At 46.4% G+C, this 18,216-nt stretch overlaps 1 protein-coding gene across 13 annotated transcripts in view; it reads right to left on the minus strand.

Moving 5' to 3' along the window:
- mtmr4 (myotubularin related protein 4) overlaps nucleotides 1–18,216 on the minus strand; it is a 68,809-nt gene that overhangs the window by 2,976 nt on the left and 47,617 nt on the right. For 11 of the 13 annotated variants that reach the window (XM_088616469.1, XM_088616473.1, XM_088616474.1 and 8 more), the window contains 14 exons: nucleotides 17,879–17,995; nucleotides 14,977–15,009; nucleotides 12,877–12,959; nucleotides 11,737–11,903; nucleotides 10,432–10,528; nucleotides 8,703–8,816; nucleotides 7,714–7,910; nucleotides 5,720–5,848; nucleotides 4,823–4,934; nucleotides 4,395–4,590; nucleotides 3,664–3,849; nucleotides 2,775–2,945; nucleotides 2,141–2,295; nucleotides 442–1,699 (listed from right to left, as the gene is read on the minus strand). In XM_088616469.1, the coding sequence (XP_088472595.1) occupies nucleotides 442–1,699; nucleotides 2,141–2,295; nucleotides 2,775–2,945; nucleotides 3,664–3,849; nucleotides 4,395–4,590; nucleotides 4,823–4,934; nucleotides 5,720–5,848; nucleotides 7,714–7,910; nucleotides 8,703–8,816; nucleotides 10,432–10,528; nucleotides 11,737–11,903; nucleotides 12,877–12,959; nucleotides 14,977–15,009; nucleotides 17,879–17,995 (3,015 nt within the window). The remainder of the gene's footprint in view (nucleotides 1–441; nucleotides 1,700–2,140; nucleotides 2,296–2,774; nucleotides 2,946–3,663; nucleotides 3,850–4,394; nucleotides 4,591–4,822; nucleotides 4,935–5,719; nucleotides 5,849–7,713; nucleotides 7,911–8,702; nucleotides 8,817–10,431; nucleotides 10,529–11,736; nucleotides 11,904–12,876; nucleotides 12,960–14,976; nucleotides 15,010–17,878; nucleotides 17,996–18,216) is intronic. The other 2 variants (XM_088616477.1, XM_088616466.1) reach the window with 1 other exon arrangement.

The raw sequence follows: 18,216 nt of genomic DNA on the forward strand, positions 1-18,216 counted from the left end.
AATCATGGCTTCCTAATAATCCCCCTCTATGAACTGGCTTCATCACTCTGCTCTCCTCCCCACTGAGAGCTGGTGTGTGGTGAGCGTTCTGGCGCACTATGGCTGCCGTCGCATCATCCAGGTGGGGGCGACACATTGGTGGTGGTGGAGGGGATCCCCCTTACCTGTGAAGCACTTTCATTGGTGTGGCCAGAAAAGCGCTTCATCCACGTAAAGAATTTTTAACTTTATGAAATCAAAATGAACACCTCCTAGAAAGAGCGTACTTTGATATTTCACATCCGCATTTCAGCATCTGCGTGCTTTGAAGCAGGAGAATCCCCCTCGGCACGAACGAGTGCTGAATTTGTGATGCAAGAGACTCGTCTCAAAGAATTCAGCAATGACAAACGGGGAAAGCAAGGGGGCGCTAGGCTCAGGCCCTCCTGCTGCTGTACTCACAATGTCATCCTCGTAGTCCACGTCGGGCTCAGATGGAGGGGCGCAGTACTGCTTGCTCTCCAGTCGCATCTGCAGCTGGCGCACCTGCCGGCGGAGCACCTCCACCTCCTGCTTGTACCCGGCCTCGATCTGCCGCAGCCTCTGCTGCACCGCGTCGGTGGGCACGGACAGCCCGTCGTCGTCGAGGTAGGCGGGGGTGGCCGGGGGCGGCGGTGGCGAAGGGACCAGCGGCGGCCTGGAGGAGCAGAGCGCGGCCCAGTCGGAGGCCTTCGCGGCCGACAGCCAGCTGGAGTGGACGAGGCTGGCCGGCCGGTGGCAGCACTGCCCGCCGCTGGGGGCCATGCCCTGCGCCCGCAGGAGCTTGCCCGCCAGCCGCCGGCTCTGGTAGCTCGGCTGGAGGGCCCGGCAGAACCCCGCTTCCCCACCGCAGGCCGACTTGACCAGCCCCTGCATGCTCTCCCAGTGGGAGCCGAGCAGCGTGAACTCGCTCAGCTGGCTCTGGGAAATGAATCTCCTGGCAGTCCTGGCACAGTCTGGGTGCGTCCGGCCTATCCTCGCCAGCTCTGCCCGCTCATTCTCCCCTTCCGGCAGGCAGCCCTTGTCCTGGGATGATTTCTTGGCACAGGCCGAGGCCGCCTTCTGCTCCGTGAGGGTCTCGGTAGAGCCGTTAAGCGTGGCGGCCGTCTCGTCCAACTTGAGGAGCTCCACCACGGGTGGGGGCGCTTCGTGCTCTGTTCTTTCCAGTGCCAGCCCATTGCAAGGAGCCAGTAAGTGTCCCTCAGTCTCAGGGGACGATGTGTGGTCAGCAGTCCGACACTCACTCTCTGCTTCCTGGGGTGGGGGCTGGACGGGCGGGGTATTGTCCAGGGCCTGGGCCTGGCTGAGGACTGGGCTGTCCTCGGGGCAATGGGTAGCCCCCTCTTCTAAGACACTGTCTGGGGAGGCCAAGGGCTGCAGGGTCAGGCAGTACTCCTTGAGAGAGTTGCAGTTCTCGTCGTTCAGCTGCTCCTCTCTCTGGTGCCTTGTGGAGAGATGGCTGCTGCTCTCGGGCTCCTCCTCCATCTCCTCCTCCTTGCTGTGCCCCGTGCCCTCGCCAGGACTGTCCACTGGGTCCTCTGCTGCTCCAGGCTTGGGTTCCAGTGCAGGGCGCCCCTCCTGGCAGTGCTTGTTGAGGTTGGGGTCACTGGAAGTGCGGTTCAGAGGCGTCCCGTTATCACAGGCAGAAAGAAGGTTGTCCATAGACCGTGTCTTTGACAGCCTATGAAGGAAAAGGGAGATATTACACTTTTTTAGCACTGTTTTATAGACCTGCATGGTGCACAGCTGAATAAATAAAATATACATGCTACCAACTGTCCTTTATGGAACTGCTCTTCAAGATACAGTGTGCACCACCAGATTTTCCTTTAACTACCACCAGGGTATGCTGTCTTTCACAGAACCACCTGTCTAAACCTGAAAGCTTTAATGGAAAGGGCGATTTAGAACCCTCTTTTTAAACTGTCGAAGATCTCAATGATGAAGTGAGACCAGCATTATTATCCTGATTGTTGCTGGTGTCATTGAGCATTAAAGAGCAGGTATTTTCTGCTTCAAAAACCTGGACTAACTTTTGCACAGGCACCTGTACATTGCCCACTTAGGGACACGGTGTGCCAGGGAGTGCTGGTAATGCTATTCCATGGCTATAAAACGAGACCTGTCGAGCGACCGGGAGGTGAACTCCTCGCCCGGGGTGGCAGGGGACAGGAACGCGTCCATGGAGTCCTCTGCCGCAGTGCAGGGGGACGAGGTGGGGAGGTACACAGCTGTCCACAGCAGGAGAGCCCTTGTGTGGCACACAGGCTGGAGCACCTTGAGAGGAGAACAGCCCAGACAGGTCAGCACCCAATAAAGGCTAATCCTGATTGAACATCCATTCCACAACTGTGCACTTGTACTACAGGTCTGCATAATGTATTTAACAGCAGTACATTTAAAAACTGTACCGTTGCATAATGAATGGCAACTCAAAACATGATTTAACAAGCCTAAAAATAAGCACAAAACACTATAACCCTAAACAGCATGGTCACTTTGCACTATAAAAAACAATTTCCATTTAAAAGTCAATGTTTTAAAGCCAAATTTTAAAATTTAAAGCCACTGTTAAACAGCTCTGTTATAAGGAATAGCGTCAGGTCTGTTCAATAAAATATCATTGCACCTACTGCAAAAGAAGATGTCTATTTTCCCCGATAATAACTTTAGGAATTTGTTGAAGTTTCTTTTGACGCTCGGTATATATGCATGCATACACCCAAAAAAAAGGAGAGGGAAGTCAATGATCCTACCATGTCATGACTGGGGATGTAGAGGAAGTTCTGAAAGTTCTTGTTTCCTGTGCGCAGCAGTGACCACACAGAGCAGGAGCGCTTGTAGATGTTGCGGGCCTCTCTCTCTTTGGCATTGTTACACAGGAAGGTGCCATACAGGCAGGAGTAGGTGTGCTGAACCAGTTTGACCTACGCCGTCCACAAACAGAACACAAACCTCAGCTGGGCGCCACTGCATTTAGTCTAGCATTGAGAATAAGACTCTGCCTGGCTGGACTGAATGCACAGATTTACAATGAAGTGACCTTTAATTTGATGTATTTCTTACCCAGAAGTGCATGGTCAGGAAGATTATGCCAGCTTACTTTAAACTGTTAAAAATTAATTAAAAAAACGACACTGGAAAGAATTATGACAAACAGAATACAGTCTTTAGTAATTGCAGAAAAATCAAAAATAGTTACCCTTTGAACAATTCAAGCTTCTGGATAGCCTGACCTGCTTATTGTCTTCTTTATAATACCATACTTACAGCTCATACTCCACAAACTGACTAAGACGGAAGACTGGATTGTCTTCCGAGTTGTAATGTGAATTTTTATTAGGACAAGGGAGCAATACTGATCTTTCCCCAAAGAAGGAAAACACATTTTCCCAGGAAAAACTGAATACTTGAGCATTTTTATGGCAAATTATTGTTCATGCTGTAACTGCAGATGAACAAGCCTTAGGTTTTTTTTGCATGGAACGTAGCTTAACAAATACTACTAAAGACAGAGCCTACTGGCAATTACACGTCAATGTCCCTGCAGGAGTCAGCTGCACTGTGCCTCAGCACAGCCAGCCCGGAGAGGCCAGGCTAGTCAGCCCGGAGTTAAGGAAGCCAGCCGCAGGGGAGGCCACTGACCAGGAAAGCCTCGTTGAACTCGAAGAGACAGGGGAACTGCTTGAGGAGCTGATGCACGCAGTCCAGCCACTGCAGGAACACGGGGCACTGCTCGCTGACGTCGTCCGAGTTCTCCTGGTGTCCGCAGCGATCGCCGAACTTGTGCCCGAAGTCCAGCCACTCCGTCTCCACCAGCACCTGAAAGCCCTGAGTGCACGGCAATCGCACTGCATTAACCACCAGAGTGCAGGTAAAATAAAGCACAACATCCAATACTCAACATGGAGTGGTGGTTTAACAAAGACATTGATCAAGCAAACTAACACAAGACCACATCATAAAACCCTTGACTTGGGGGTAAAATACTGCATAAAAAGGGCCGGAGCCTAAAAAGTGAATCAGTTCTTTGGAAACTCCATTTCTTTTACATTGACTGCATGACTGATTGTACATTGTGACGTATTGCACTGCTTTCGTTTCAGTTGTTACAGACTAGTTTTAAAGCCTAGCTAGCATTTCAATTTTTAGGCATTAGTCATTGTTTTACATGGTAATATATTATTCTGACTATTACTACTATACTGGTACTATTAAGGATCTCTTTAATCCCATTTTATATCCACTGTTAAGATTTTGCAGTACATTGATTGTAAGTTGCCTCTGATGAAGGTATCGGCTAACTTAACTGCAGTAACAGTGTTGTTAAACTGCTCCTCCTCAGACCTCAAGCCAGCAGCAAAAAGTGGGGTTACCTCTATGGTCCTGTAGTAGGGGTCAAGCAGGATCTTGGCCAGGGCTACGATCTGGGGGGTGCGGTCCCAGCCATCTGAGCAGTGCACCAGCACCGGTCGGCCCTCCCTCTCCACCGCGGAGCACACGAGAGTGGCCGCCTTTAGCATGACGGACAGGTGCTGTAGCCAACGGGTGCTCTCCAGGGCAGACAGCCAGCTGCAGGGAACAGGACAGATTAACACCAGCAGCACAGACTCACTGAGCTGCGATTCCCCTCCTAAGTCAGGCAACACCAGCAGTCACAGTTTCGAAAACAGCAGACAGAAACAGATCAGGCAGATCACCTCAGACATGCACGTGACTGTGGTCTTCTGTTTTTAGTGTAACAGAACTGGAACTGAAACTAGCAGTGGGCAGTGTGGCACAGCGGACAAGCATCTCCACTTACTTGCCAGGGTCTGGGATCTGGCTGCAGACGGCACGCAGGGACTGGAAGCTGTTTCTGATGGAGTGGATGTTGGCCATGCCCATGAACATCACTTCACAGTTGGGGTAGTACTCTAAATGGGCACAAGAACACGAGGTGAACACTCACATGACTCCCAATTCGTGAACTCTCTGTTTTTTGTGCTCTGGGTGAGGCTGATACTTTCCTATTAGATTAATTACAATAATTAGATCGAGACTAGTAGTCAATTCAGGCCTGTTGTAGGCAATGCCGATTTCAAGAACTCCTTAAATTAGGTCTCAGAGACTGGTCAAAATCTGAACAGGGAAACAACAGGGAAGATCTAAACAAAATGCGCAAAAACAGTTGGAGAACATGATTCTGACGTTTACAACTGATTACTATCCATTCTTTCTCCCTTGAATCTGAGACAGCAGTGGAAAAGACAAGGACCTGGGGAAGCAAGTGGTCCCAGTGTCTCCGGCAGTGGACGAGTTTGAACTTTGTTCAGTGAAAGCTTTAAATCAGTCATCACAATGAATCCTGAATTACGGAACAATTGCTTGGATTGTAAGATTACATGCTCGCCTTAAAAGAGTGGAGGAAATGAAACAATATACCGATAACTGCTTCTCAAGAGTATGCACAATGGAATTGCAGACGGAACGTAATTGTGATTCTACGCTATAGCTCTGTGGACAACTGGGACAGCGATAGCACAGAAACTGAGGGGGGTGTTCTCGTCTCCGCGAAACGAGAAACTCTTAGTCTTGGATTTACTCCACTAGGAGTTTCCAGAGGTCTGTACGAGCTTTGGATTGAGCCCTAAAACACACGGAGGCAGCGATCGGGGAAGGACAGGGTGTTAAATACGGGCCGGCAGGCAGCGAGACTGACCTTCACACTCACAGCCCCCCCCCTTGGCGCGGTTGGCAACAGCGGCGGTGTAGGACCGGGCGTCCAGGATGAGCAGCTTCTGCGGCACCCCACTGGCGTCGGGGCCCGGGCTGGCTGTCAGCGAGGAGTCTGGAACACAGGCCGCGCGGTCAGCAGCGCAATCAATAGGAAAGGGCCTGCGCGGGTCAATAGCACCTCCTGCAGCCTCCCCCGAGCGGCAGGGCAGCGGATCGGAGAGACCCAGAGCACGGAGCTGAGGGCCGAGCCGTGCCAGGCTCTTCTACCAGCATCATTAGCCAATTACAAGAGCACAGCACATCTAAACAGGAAAAATATAAGTGTGTGTGGGACTCCAAAAGATGCTTTTTCCTTCTGGAATAAAAACAGCGAAAATGACACAGATACCGGCCCCCCAACCCTCCCCTACCAGCCATCACATCACTGCTCTTCCAATAATGGGGATCATTTCAGCCACTTGGGTCCTGCCGAATTCAAATACACTTGACCTTATCCTCCAAAAAGGCTATTACAGAAAGATCTGGGCAAACACACCAGGTGTCCGATCCCTGTGGCCTCTTTACCCCCACTCGCACACACACAGAGAGAGAGAGGTTCTCCCACAAATCACGCGGGCCCAACATTCCTGGTTGTTACCGTGTCGACAAACAAACAGGGCCCCCCCGTGTTGCTCTCCCCTCACAATGCGACTCTGTTTTCATTCATCCGACCGCCTTTAGCAAAACAATGCAGTTTGGGTTTCCGTAATTGAAAATGGCATTTTCCCAAGGAGCTTTTACATTTAGAAAATGGGAACAGCATTCACAGTCCAATTAACTCCCAGAGTTCCTGGAGTTTAGCTGGAATACTCTCATAGTTGTACACTACTACATTGTTATTTTTCTCTAGCACTCATGCTTATTTAGGGATAAACTGACATTTCCAAGAGTGAACAAGTTGCCAGCAATCTGCTACGCCAGGTCAGCTTTAAGGAATGGAATTTTCGCCGTCAACCTGGGAAAGAAAGCTGAGCAACTTCAACACATCCGAATACACGATCAGTTTGGTTCCTGCGTGGAATTCTGAGTTTTCTGTGTAGAGTTTGTATGTTCTCCACATGTTCAGATGGGTTTCCACCAAGTGCCCTGGTTTTCTCTCACAGTTGGCCTCTTGTAAATCTGTCCCTGGTCTGAGCATGTATGTGTCTGTCCGTGCCCTGGGATGCTCTGGCGCCCCATCCAGGGTGTACCCCGTCTTGCTCCTCTTGTTTGCCAGAATAGGCCCTGGCTCCCCCGCGACCCAGAATGGAATGAAGCGATGAGAAAATGGATGGATCAGTAATGGTATACAGGGAGTACAGTGAACAGCTGACACATTGGCTGGCCTATAAATTATCTTACCTCTGAGCTTACTGAATCAAGCCATTTCAGAATGTAAAAAAAAAAAATGTCCAAATGTCCCACAATACTTTGTACTGTCAGAGAAACTGCATGTGATTCTACAGGAGTCTCTACTATGAGGCCCTTTACCATCAAGTCCAAGCCAACACCATAAAGTCTTCTCAGTTACAAACCTTGCATTATTCTGTTACTCAGTTTTGTTTTAAATTGCCATTGACTTATTTTGTGAAAAGGGAATCCCATGTGGTGCTTTCGTACGTGCTGTGAATCCGGCGACCGCACACAGAGGAGAACGAGGCAGTGTAGGAAGACCTCTACAAGCTACTCGTCTTTTAACACGTTTAGCACAGCCTTGTATCGGCGACGCGTCCCTCGCTGACGGGCCTGTGGGGGGTCACTGGGTTTGTCGCGAGCTGAGAGAGCCCTGGCCAGCCGATCCCGCCCTCCTCTTGGCGGTGCTCAGGCAGTCACGTGCCACCACCTGGGGAGACCTGGTCCCAGTGGGCTGATGACTTGACCCAGCCTCGCACCCTCAACACCCAGCGCCTTCACCAGCTGAGCCAGTCCGGAGGACCCGGGTCCCCGGGGTGTACTTACCGAAGTCGCCGTCCGAGTTGTCCGTGCCGTCGCCCTGGCCCCGGCTGGCAGAGGCGGCCTGTGCCCTCATCCCAGGGTCCAGCAGGCAGGCCTTGGCGATGGAGGTGACCAGGTACTCATCCTCGGTGTTCCTCCAGCCCCACCAGCTGATCTCCGGCTGACTGCAGCGCGCGATCACGGCGCCGTTCCGCTGATGTCTGAGAGCAACAACGCCAACTCGTGAGGTACCGCTTCACAACCGCGCGGACCCTCAGGCTTACTTTAGACCGGCGACTTATTTTTCCACAAATCACGGCACATGCACAGTGCGTTCTAGATGCACTTTCTATATTACTTCATGTATTTGTTCTTGTTCGGTGCTTGTGTTGTTTCATTCTCGTTATAATATTTTGTGAACGTTGTTTACCAAACTCAGTGTATTGTTATACGACTGGAAAATGGGTGGCTGTTGTTTTTTTAACGAGAAAAGGGCCTAACTTGCTGAACGGGCAGTTCTACTGCACCCAAATGTAGCACAGAACCAAGGCAGTAAGGCCCATGTCTTCTGTTCAAATGCACTGCAGGTGTGCATTCACTTGTTCTCACACAGTTGCCATTTGGAAAATGTCATAAATTGGGTCAGAAAAACACATTTATCTCAGTAATGACCTGTTTTTTGTGGCAGCAGTAAAAGGGGCCAGAATCTATTGTAAATCCGTTCTCTGGAAACCACATTTTATTTCGACATTGTCTTGCACAACTCCTCGTACAGTACAATATAATGCACTGCAGTTGCTACAGACTCGTTTTAAAGCCAAGCAGTAGCATTTTAATTTTTAGACATTTAGTCATTGAATTACGTGGTATTATATTTTTCTGATACAATTACGGATCTTTTCAATCCCACTGTCAATATTTAGCAGTACATCAATTCTAAGTTGCCTCGGATTTAGCTATCGGCAACAGCAGCGCTAACAGTGTTGATAAGAAGCTTGTGCAGCCCTGCTGACCTGTACACCACTACTGGGATCCTCTTCCAGGACCGGAATGACCCCACGCTTTCCAGCTCCTTGTCCGTGATCCACACAGGGACCAGCAGCTTCTGGGGATAGCTGGAGCACAGCCTGCCGAACAAAAGAGCAGCAGAATGGACAAACGGACAAATGACTAAAGGAATCCTTATTTTTATTTTACACACTTGGGTAGTTCCTGAAGAATTACCACTCCTCGAATTCCAAAGGAAAAGCGCAGTGGAGAAAATACACAAAATCATATATGGCGTCTAATATTTGGACCCGTTAGTGGTCACTAAATATTGAGCAAAACAAGAATTAGGCTTCTGAGCTTAAAGAAAAGTTTCTAGCTGTTTGAAATTAAATTAAAATGCGAAAAGAAAACAAAATAAAGAATAAAATCAATGTAAACTTCAAATGACTCACAGACGATGCAATAGCATCAGACAATGCAATTCTTCATTTTTTTGGAAGACTGCCATACCAGTATCAATGTCTTGGATAAGAGCCTTAAAAGCTTCGTACTGAAATATAATCTTTAATAATTTTAAATTTAATTTAAGTAAACTGCATCTTCAGCAATCATATTCATCTGGATTCATCGCCTGGCTTTGTGCGTAAACAGACCCATTAGAATGTTTGATCTTGTACTAGTAATAGATTTTCATTTATTCATACCAAGCAAGAGACCGAAAGAGAAATGTCAGATGCCCATTTCATAACGGGCACTAAAACATCTAAAACATAGATTATTAGTATCTGGACCATTGCTTTCTGCCTAAGCAGTTTCGGTGACTAAGTAATTAAGGCTTTTATCTCTTAAATAAAACTCAGTGTGTATAAGAGAAAGACAAAGGATCGGTCTCTCTGGGGCTCCATTCCTCATCCTCCTGCCAACAGAAGTCATTGCTCATGGACACGCTCATTAAGAGCTCAACTCCTTACGTGTGATCGCACCCTGGGTCAATCGAGGGGAGAAATATTCAATTGCACTCTAATTCAAACTGCAAACGAAAAGAAGAAAACCCACGGAGGCTCTCCTTCATGAAAAAAATAAATCAAGCAGAGGGCTGAAACCCGGGATGCGCTGAAAACACAAGCTGATGAAGGCAGGACAACTTTACAGCTTTGTTTGGTAAATTCCTTTTAATGGAACAGCTCAACCATTGCATGTTGTTCTCTGCTGTGCACTTATTTGTCTCTAGCAGGTATACTACTCCAGTAACTCCTGCAGGTACAGAACACCATGATCTGGTCTAATTATACCCCAGCAGATGAGCTTGTACCCTCTGGGGAGACTAAACAATGTGTCTGAGATCCCCTGCTGCTCTGCGCATATTTACTTTACAAACTGTTTAAAACAAAGCACTGCCCAGAATAGATTTGCTTTCTACCATTATGTTAAAATTGGCTGCAATTCTTTAGGACTGAGGAACCTCTAATTGCCATCAACAAAAAAATAAGACAAATACAAAATAACAATCTGTTTTTGACCTGCTTGATCCCTGCTTTAAAAGTTTGTATCCCAATGACCGAGCCCCAGTCACTAACCAGTGTCCTTTTTCAAACCTTTCAAAATGAGGGGAAAAGATCACTCCAAAGCATTTTACAGGCTTTTAAAACAGGGCTTTACATATCTGTAGGACTGTTCTGAGGGCCTGAAGTTTGTTTCGTTTCATCCCCTCGCCTCCTTGAATTGGAAATCAGAACTGTGCCCATCACTTACTTGTAGTTGCTGTTGATTTCAGACACTCTCCAGGCATTCTGCATGTCAAAGCCCATTCTGAGCACCTCCATCTCAAACCGGTGTCGGACGTGGTCACCTTCAGACACAAGAAACACAATCGATGGGTTTGACAAAGCTTCCACCTTTCTCTAGAGGGTCTGTGTGTATGCAGCTCCTCACAATCAACACTACACAAACCTACAGATGATTAGCATTATTTTCAACTCTTCTAACCAACAATAACCTGGAAGAAAGCATTTGCATTCATGGTAGCTAGCACCAGGCTGCTCCTACAGGAACAATCCTCAACAATGAAGTAGCAGACCCTTTGACTGTGCAAATAAGAATACATTTCATGGTTATAAAATTTCAAAATGTTAAGAATTTATAGTATATGATATTTAAACTTCACAGATTTGACACAAAACATGAACATAAAATTGAAAATAGCAAAAAATAAACTTGTAAGCCTTTTAACTTCAAGCAACAGACCACTATTTTCTTGTGTCAATTCTCATTTAGATGGAACAGTATTCACACATGGCTTGGCCTTCTTATGTCAGCATGGGGTGATCAAGTAGCACCCTGCAATAGTCTTTTGTCATCCTCTCTGCCCATTAGCAGACCGGTCTGTACTTAAGCACAACTTAGTTATATAGAATTGTAAGACGGCTCACAACTAGCCTTGCAAGGTGGTCATCCTGCACTCCACCAACTTACAAAACTGTAGCAACTTTTACAGCAATGATTTTACAGGCCGAAAAAATAATATTTTCCACAACACATGATTTATGTCACCTTCACTATGCTAAATATGACTTACCAATTCATTCACATGATGCAGTGTACTTATTGATTTACATTAGATTCATTAAGATCTATTGTGGACATTCAGATTAGTTTCTCCCAGGTTTGTGAACAGTTCATCAAGGGGAGGGATCATTAGTTTTAACTTATTTTAAATGAAACCTCCAAAAGCATAAAATATGACAAATCGCAGCTTCTTTGGTGAATACACCACAACAATAAGACAAAACACAAATGGGGGAGGTGTAGGTGAGATTTTCACATGGCCTGTGTCACATTTTTCACAATCGGGAATTTGGTAGGGCCCTAAAATAAACTTGTAAGAAAATATCCCAACCTGATTTAAGTCAATGTGCAAACAATACCCTCAGATTTTCTGGAACCTTTTGTTTGCTTTAGAACTGAATCATGCATGTAGCTGTGAGAAGGAATGTGTGACACTGCCTGCATGTTGAAGAGGAGTGTGAGGGGGGCGGAGGGGGCTGCGGTGGTCCTCACCTGGGCGACACAAGTGCACATGCTGATCCTCGTCATCAGCACTACCCCCAAGGCACCACGCGTGGTAGGCCAGGGCAAACAGGTCTTCTAGCCTGGAGGGATGGGCGATCGCCCGGTTCAGCCTCTTCAGCCACTCCTGGCACTGCTTAAAGGTGGAGAAGTGACACCTGGCAAAAATATAGCAAGGTGGGTTATTCTGTCTGTGTATGTGTGATCAGACGAGTAGAGCACATTAATCTCATGAAGCTCCTGTACAGTAATATGGATACCTCAAGCTTCTGAAAAGAAACTTGAACTGTACAATACCCACCAAAAGAACACTTCCCACTTGCAAAAATATTGTTGTTTTTAGGCAAGGAAGCACTGATCCTTCTCACTGATAAAACCTGAATTGTCCATATTTTACATGCTTACAAAGTTCAGAACTGTTAGAACAGTCGACAAGAACACCAGCAATTCAGAAAGTATTCTGAATTACATAAAATAATATGTCAAGATCTGCCATTGAGGATTTGGAAGACACTAAAAAAAACCACAAAGCAGACATGGGGTCTATTGTACACTGAAGAAAGCAGTGTCACAGCACTTCCCTAGTCGGCGGCCTGGTTCTCTTATCTGCAGAAATCAAAGCTGAGGATCTGAGATTTGCAAGTACTGTAGGAAGCAGGTAACTGATGTGTCGAATCAGAGAACTTAGGAGCAGCAGTCTGCCAGCTGTTTTTTCCATTGGGTTACAATGCGTGGTTTATAACTCTAACAACTGAGTGTTCAAAATGTTTCTTATCAGAAACAATTTTTGAGTGTGTATCCAGATTAAACAAGTACCACCTATAAACCTGCCTGCTGCACAGATAATTACAGTAGGATCCCAGATTCATCCTTAGGACTGAGAGTAAGGATCTTGTCTCCCTGTGGAAGGCAGGGTGTCATATTTTTCACTACAGCAGGGACTTGAACCAGGAACCTCACTTGCCTTTAGCCACTGGACCACAATGCCTTGTGCATCTTTCTCCAGCACTGTGTATAAAGGAGTACAGTACATCAGCACCACACTCATTGCAAGAGTGGTTGCTATGCACCACCCCACAACTTCCTTCTCCTCCCCATGCTCTGCAAGCTTGCAGGCCACCCAGACTGTACCTGACCACTTTGGAGTCCTTGCAGATGATGTGCAGCTGGAACATGTCCCGGCTCTCCACGCTCTCGATTAACCTCAGAGGCACCTGATGGCAGAGGAGTCATTCGATCAGGTGTGGGCCTGCTGCATCAGGAGGGACTGAGCTCTGGGTAGTCTACCGCAGTGACAAGATTTGGAGGGCTGGCGGCAGGCAGGGAGGGCAGACTGTACTGGAATCAAAACCTAGCTGAATTTCTTCACAGTGCTTAAAAAAAGAAACTGCAATCTCAAACTGCTTGGCTATTATTTTAGTTGTCTACGATTCTCATAATCCCACTTTGTGATGATTCCCTGACCAATGTTTTTTTTTTGTTTTTCCTACATCTCCTGTTCTTGGGGTTTTTGCAAGAGGCTGCAACTTTTCTCAAACATCTGTTAACATCCCACCTGTCCCCCACCTTCAGACGCCAGTTGAAAACTCAGCCAGAACACCACAGTCAGCCTCGTTAGACCCATTCTACTAATGACAGCCAGATTTTAGAGTCTCACCACTGACCAATTTATCACCTAATTCATTCCATAATATGCAGGGACAGTAGAAGACACCTGTGACTCGTCAAGTAAGACATCAGAGGTCACTTTTGTGTGATGTGGTGAAGGCAACAAGGGAGATGTGGGAGGAAGGGAGGACGCATGAAAACTAAAAGAAAGGGCATACAGCTAGGAGCAGGAACTCGGCAGAAGATTCATCTGCCAGAGTCACTACAGCACTGACTTGCTCACATTCCTGACTGGCACAGGCATTCCTTCAAGGCTGCGACTCTCAGCTCAGAGCGGGAGGAAGACTATATTATATCCACTATGTAACCAGTTGAGAAGATCAATGGGGCCAAGCCTCCCAGGCAGGCTCAGTGAAAGCTTTCTGAACGCTAATCCGAAGCATCTGAAGGACACTCCTTGAAGTTCTCACCACGACTCCAAGAAGGGGACAGCATAGTCAGTGTGGGGCACAAAGGCCTAACAGAATAAGAAGCTGATTTAGTTGAATTAACTGTGTTGTGAAATATATTAGGTTTCAAATATGAATTCCTAAAACCTAAAATCACAGGAAAGGTTCATTCAGCAACAGAATTAAAAAAAAAACGGAATTTTGTACTTCTCCGTAAAAAGAATACAAACCACCTACCAGCACCAAATTCTAAAACCTGTATGTGATGGTGGACTTCCACTGGGCAGCAGCAGCAGGAATGTAGAAAGCTGCAAGCAAGCTCAGGGTTTGCGATTTCCTGGGTGAGCCAATGTTTTGTTCTCATTCTGGCCTGAGCCTGTAGCAGCTGTGTTTTCTAAAGAAGCCGTGCTCTCAGCACTGCTACAATATTTGTGTATAACTAGACATTTTGTATGTTATGATCTCTTAAACTCGCCCAATCTGGAATGGCCAACTGTTTTAGACTCGTCTCTCCAGCACCGTCTACTGTACCTGCTAGGGTGAGAATGAGACATGCAGGCATCCTCCTGCGACACTCACTTCTCAGAGCCCCTCATCTTTTGAAATGCTACAAGCTCCACAGCACATTACAGGTGAGTAAGAGCCATCTGGAGGAGCAGCACTTCTTAAAGCGATGTCACTGAAAGCCTGTAGCCGCCCAGGGACTCACCTGGAGATACTGTTTTACTGAAAGTCCCAAAGACTGTCTCCCGCCTTGTACCACTAGTACTTGAGCAATTAGGAGCCACTATTCGGGGAATCCTGGCTTCAGTGACCCTGGCTCGAACCCTCAATGTTTGGGCCACACAGATCAATCCGTACACCGTGCCAGCACTAGTCCTCGATGGGCCGCTTGACAATCACGGCGTCACACTTTTGAAAGTGAACACCTCAGACAAATTTCCCTGCTCGCTTATAGATCTCATGCACGGCACGTTCCAAGAGCTGATCTTTAACATAACTGGCAGATTCACAAAGATCAGCCACTCCACCACTCCAAACTAGCTCAGTGCACGCAATTGCTTCATGCCAGACCAAACGAGAAGCTTGAGTATTCGCCGTAAGTATTAACCCAGGAATGCTTGCAAGAGAAGCGTGGCAGGATTCAGAGTAAAGGGATGTGCAGAGTACTCACTGATATTTCATTGTCCACCCCCTGCTGAAAGATCTACAAACACCACATCAGGGAAAACGGAGAGAAAAGCACAGTGAAAAAGGGAGAAAATGCTAAACAAAAAGGTCAAAATAAAGAAGAGCAGGAAGTGAAAGCTGGTGAAAGGCAGGTCAAGCTGAATAAGCAGAGAGACATGCAATCATGATGCTGATAAAACTCAGCTGAGATGAATCTAAACTGAAATAAAATGTGGAGGATTTGCAGCTGTGCAATTCTGAACACAAAATAAAATGAAAAAGGGAGCTGAAAGAACTAAACAATTATTGAGTCCATCCCCCATCGATACCTTCAACTCTCGAACTCAACAATGCTAGTACACCTCCTGAACTCCCAGCACTTTGACCAAGAAGAAAGTTAGTTCTGTTTGTCAAAGGCTTCAGCCTTCTCTAATGAGTTCTAAAGAGTTAAAACAATTAAACAATAAACAACTGCTGGGTTGTTAGGGTCAAACAAGTAAGAGCTTAATAAATCAAGCCAAACCCAGGAAGGGTATATGGAAAACTCATCTAGTGATATGACTTGTAAAACATTCTTTAGTCTTTTCTATGATCTACAGGGCAGCACACGGGTGGGCAGGGAGAGGCGGTCAGTGCTATAGTTCTAGGGGGCCCAGTCTGATCCCTTCCCTGGGTGTCTGACTGTCTGGAGTTTGCATGCTCTGTGTTTTTGCCAGATGCTCTCACTTCCTCTCACCTTTCAAAGACATGCTAACTACGGCTGACTGGCTGTTTGAGAGTGTGCCTTTGTCCATGACCCTGCAGCGGGCTGGCATCCCAGAGGGAGACCAGCCTCGACCCTTCTGTTCCAGCCCAAGACCTTCGCTCCAGGAAAAGCTCCAGCCGTGAGCCTCACAAGCACAAGGGGGCTTACAGAGAACAGAGAAGTGGAACACCTACTGGTGTGGCATTTCTGCATCTTCTTACTAATTATCCAAAAGCTTTTTGTGCTGGGAAGAAAATCCCAATTATTACCTGTATAAGCACAGAGAGAGTGAAGTGGAACTGCCTTTATTGAACAATGAAGATATGGTCTCAGGACATGACTGTATTGTCCCATCATTCAGCTGCACTGTCACCAAGTGGACAAGTGTAGTCTTGTGTCTACTGGCATGGCCACTGCGCCAACTGTTAGTACTACACTGCACAGCTGAGCATGTCTCCATTACTGAAAGATGGAATTTGTACAGCGATATTTCACGCAAACCACGAGAATTTCTGCCATTTCGTTAGCCATCACTTGCTACTGGGACAGAGGTTAAAGGTCAGCTGGAAGAGATGTGAAAGAACGTTTGCCCTGGAGGCAGAGTTTTGAACTATGAACTGCAGAGAACCAAACCAATCTATGACTGTTACTGGAGAACAGGTCCACAGCAATCATATCCTCCTAGAACGGAAGCTGCAGTTACTGAAATTGTTTCAGCTGCTAGAGGCTGCATTTCAGGGGTATATACAGCATCTTTTGAAGTAAATCATAATGATCAGACAGTTTGTGACCTTTGTCATAGCAGAGGGATGTGGTCCTGCCAATAGATTACAACCACTCACCACTTTGAAATTGAATTATTAAGCTCATTCTGAGAAACAGATGGAAACAAAGCCCCATCTCTGACTGTCTTAGTCTACTTAGCGGACAAATGCTGCCTGGAGCTCTGGTACACTCATCTCCCTGGCTGCTCTGCATCTCTGCCTACTTCACACCACTGACTCACTGCTTTCCTCTACAAACAATATATACTTATCAGCTCCATGCCTGCATGAAGCAGTTATTTTCTGCACTGTGTATAGTGTTGAAGTAAATACATAGCTTGAGATCAGTTGCTAAGAACAAAGGCACTGCATGTACTGTAACATGACAGAACCTTTATAAAATGGAGAATCTATGCTAACATCACACCCAGATACATTTGGTACAAGCTAAACCTGCTAGGACAACATTAGTGTTTTATTTCCCTGGTGATTCTAACAAATGGAGGGTGAGGATAGGGGTGTGAATTAATGCACAGCGATTGTTTTTTGCAATAAATACAGCATGAGGCATTATGTACTGTGATGTTTTAGGATTCATCAACCTAGACCAGCAGAAAAATATAAAAGCACACATGTATATCGTTCATACCTGAAGGTGTTTAAATTTCATAATTTAAAACTTATTCTGGACCTCAAATTTATTCTTTGTAAACAAACAGTGATGGCATGAATAACCCTGAGACTTGCGTTGTGACAATGAAAGATAAAATAACATTAACTTATGTCTTATATTAACTGTATGTAAAATAGGATACATTGGAATTAATGTCTGGGCTGGGCTGTACTTCAAAAGCACCCTAGATTGGGCTGTGATGTAAGTAACAATGCAAGAGAAATTGATACAGAGTGCAGAGGGCTTCCTAATTAGAGTACCAGATGCATTTCAAAGCTCCCGCAAAAAAAAAAAGCAGATTGTCACTTCAGATCTAGCAAGATGCCAGCTTCCAGAAAACATACTAATGATTAATGATGCATCGCAAATTCGTCTCAAATGGACTGGAGCTGACCACTGAATCAAGGGCTCTACAGTTCAAATTGCTAAGCAGTGCCAGCTTGCAGAATAGCTCAGACAAGTCAGGACCAAGGCACACAACTGTTATGACTAAACCGTTGCGCATGGCTATTTCAATTTGACCACCTGGAATTCCACTTGATCATGCAATGATGGGCTCAAGGTAGGTTTACAGAAGGAGGTTTACAAGAGCATTTTAAATCAAGTTTTTCTCCCAAATAACGGAAAATAAACACCCAAATTAGGCCGATCAAAGAAACAACAGATTTGAAGCAAGTGGCTTGCAAAAAGGCTGAGTGGGGTAAACCAGCGCCAGGGTACGTACGTTAATGACGGAGTCCTTGAATTTAATGTGAAGTCTGTAATTCGACATGGCAATGATGGCGTCATCTGCACGCCCCAGGTACTCAGCTGCTTCCCCCTGAAGAACTGGGAATGGCACCTGGAAAATATCGGGGGGAAAAAAAACAAGACACTCCCGTCAGGTTTACTTACATGGATAAATTATCCCGTCAACAACCCCCTTAGTGCAAAGCTTCACTTGGGTAACATGACAACAGCACATTTCAACAAGAGACCCCATCCATTTGCCAGCCAATTCAGAAACCCTATTATACTTCTTCATTTATTGACACAGAAACAGAGCGATTTTGATTTGAGGCA

Source organism: Lepisosteus platostomus, chromosome 22 (genome assembly GCF_059453375.1).
Source record: "Lepisosteus platostomus isolate fLepPlt1 chromosome 22, fLepPlt1.hap1, whole genome shotgun sequence".
Classification (NCBI taxonomy): Eukaryota; Metazoa; Chordata; class Actinopteri; order Semionotiformes; family Lepisosteidae; genus Lepisosteus; species Lepisosteus platostomus.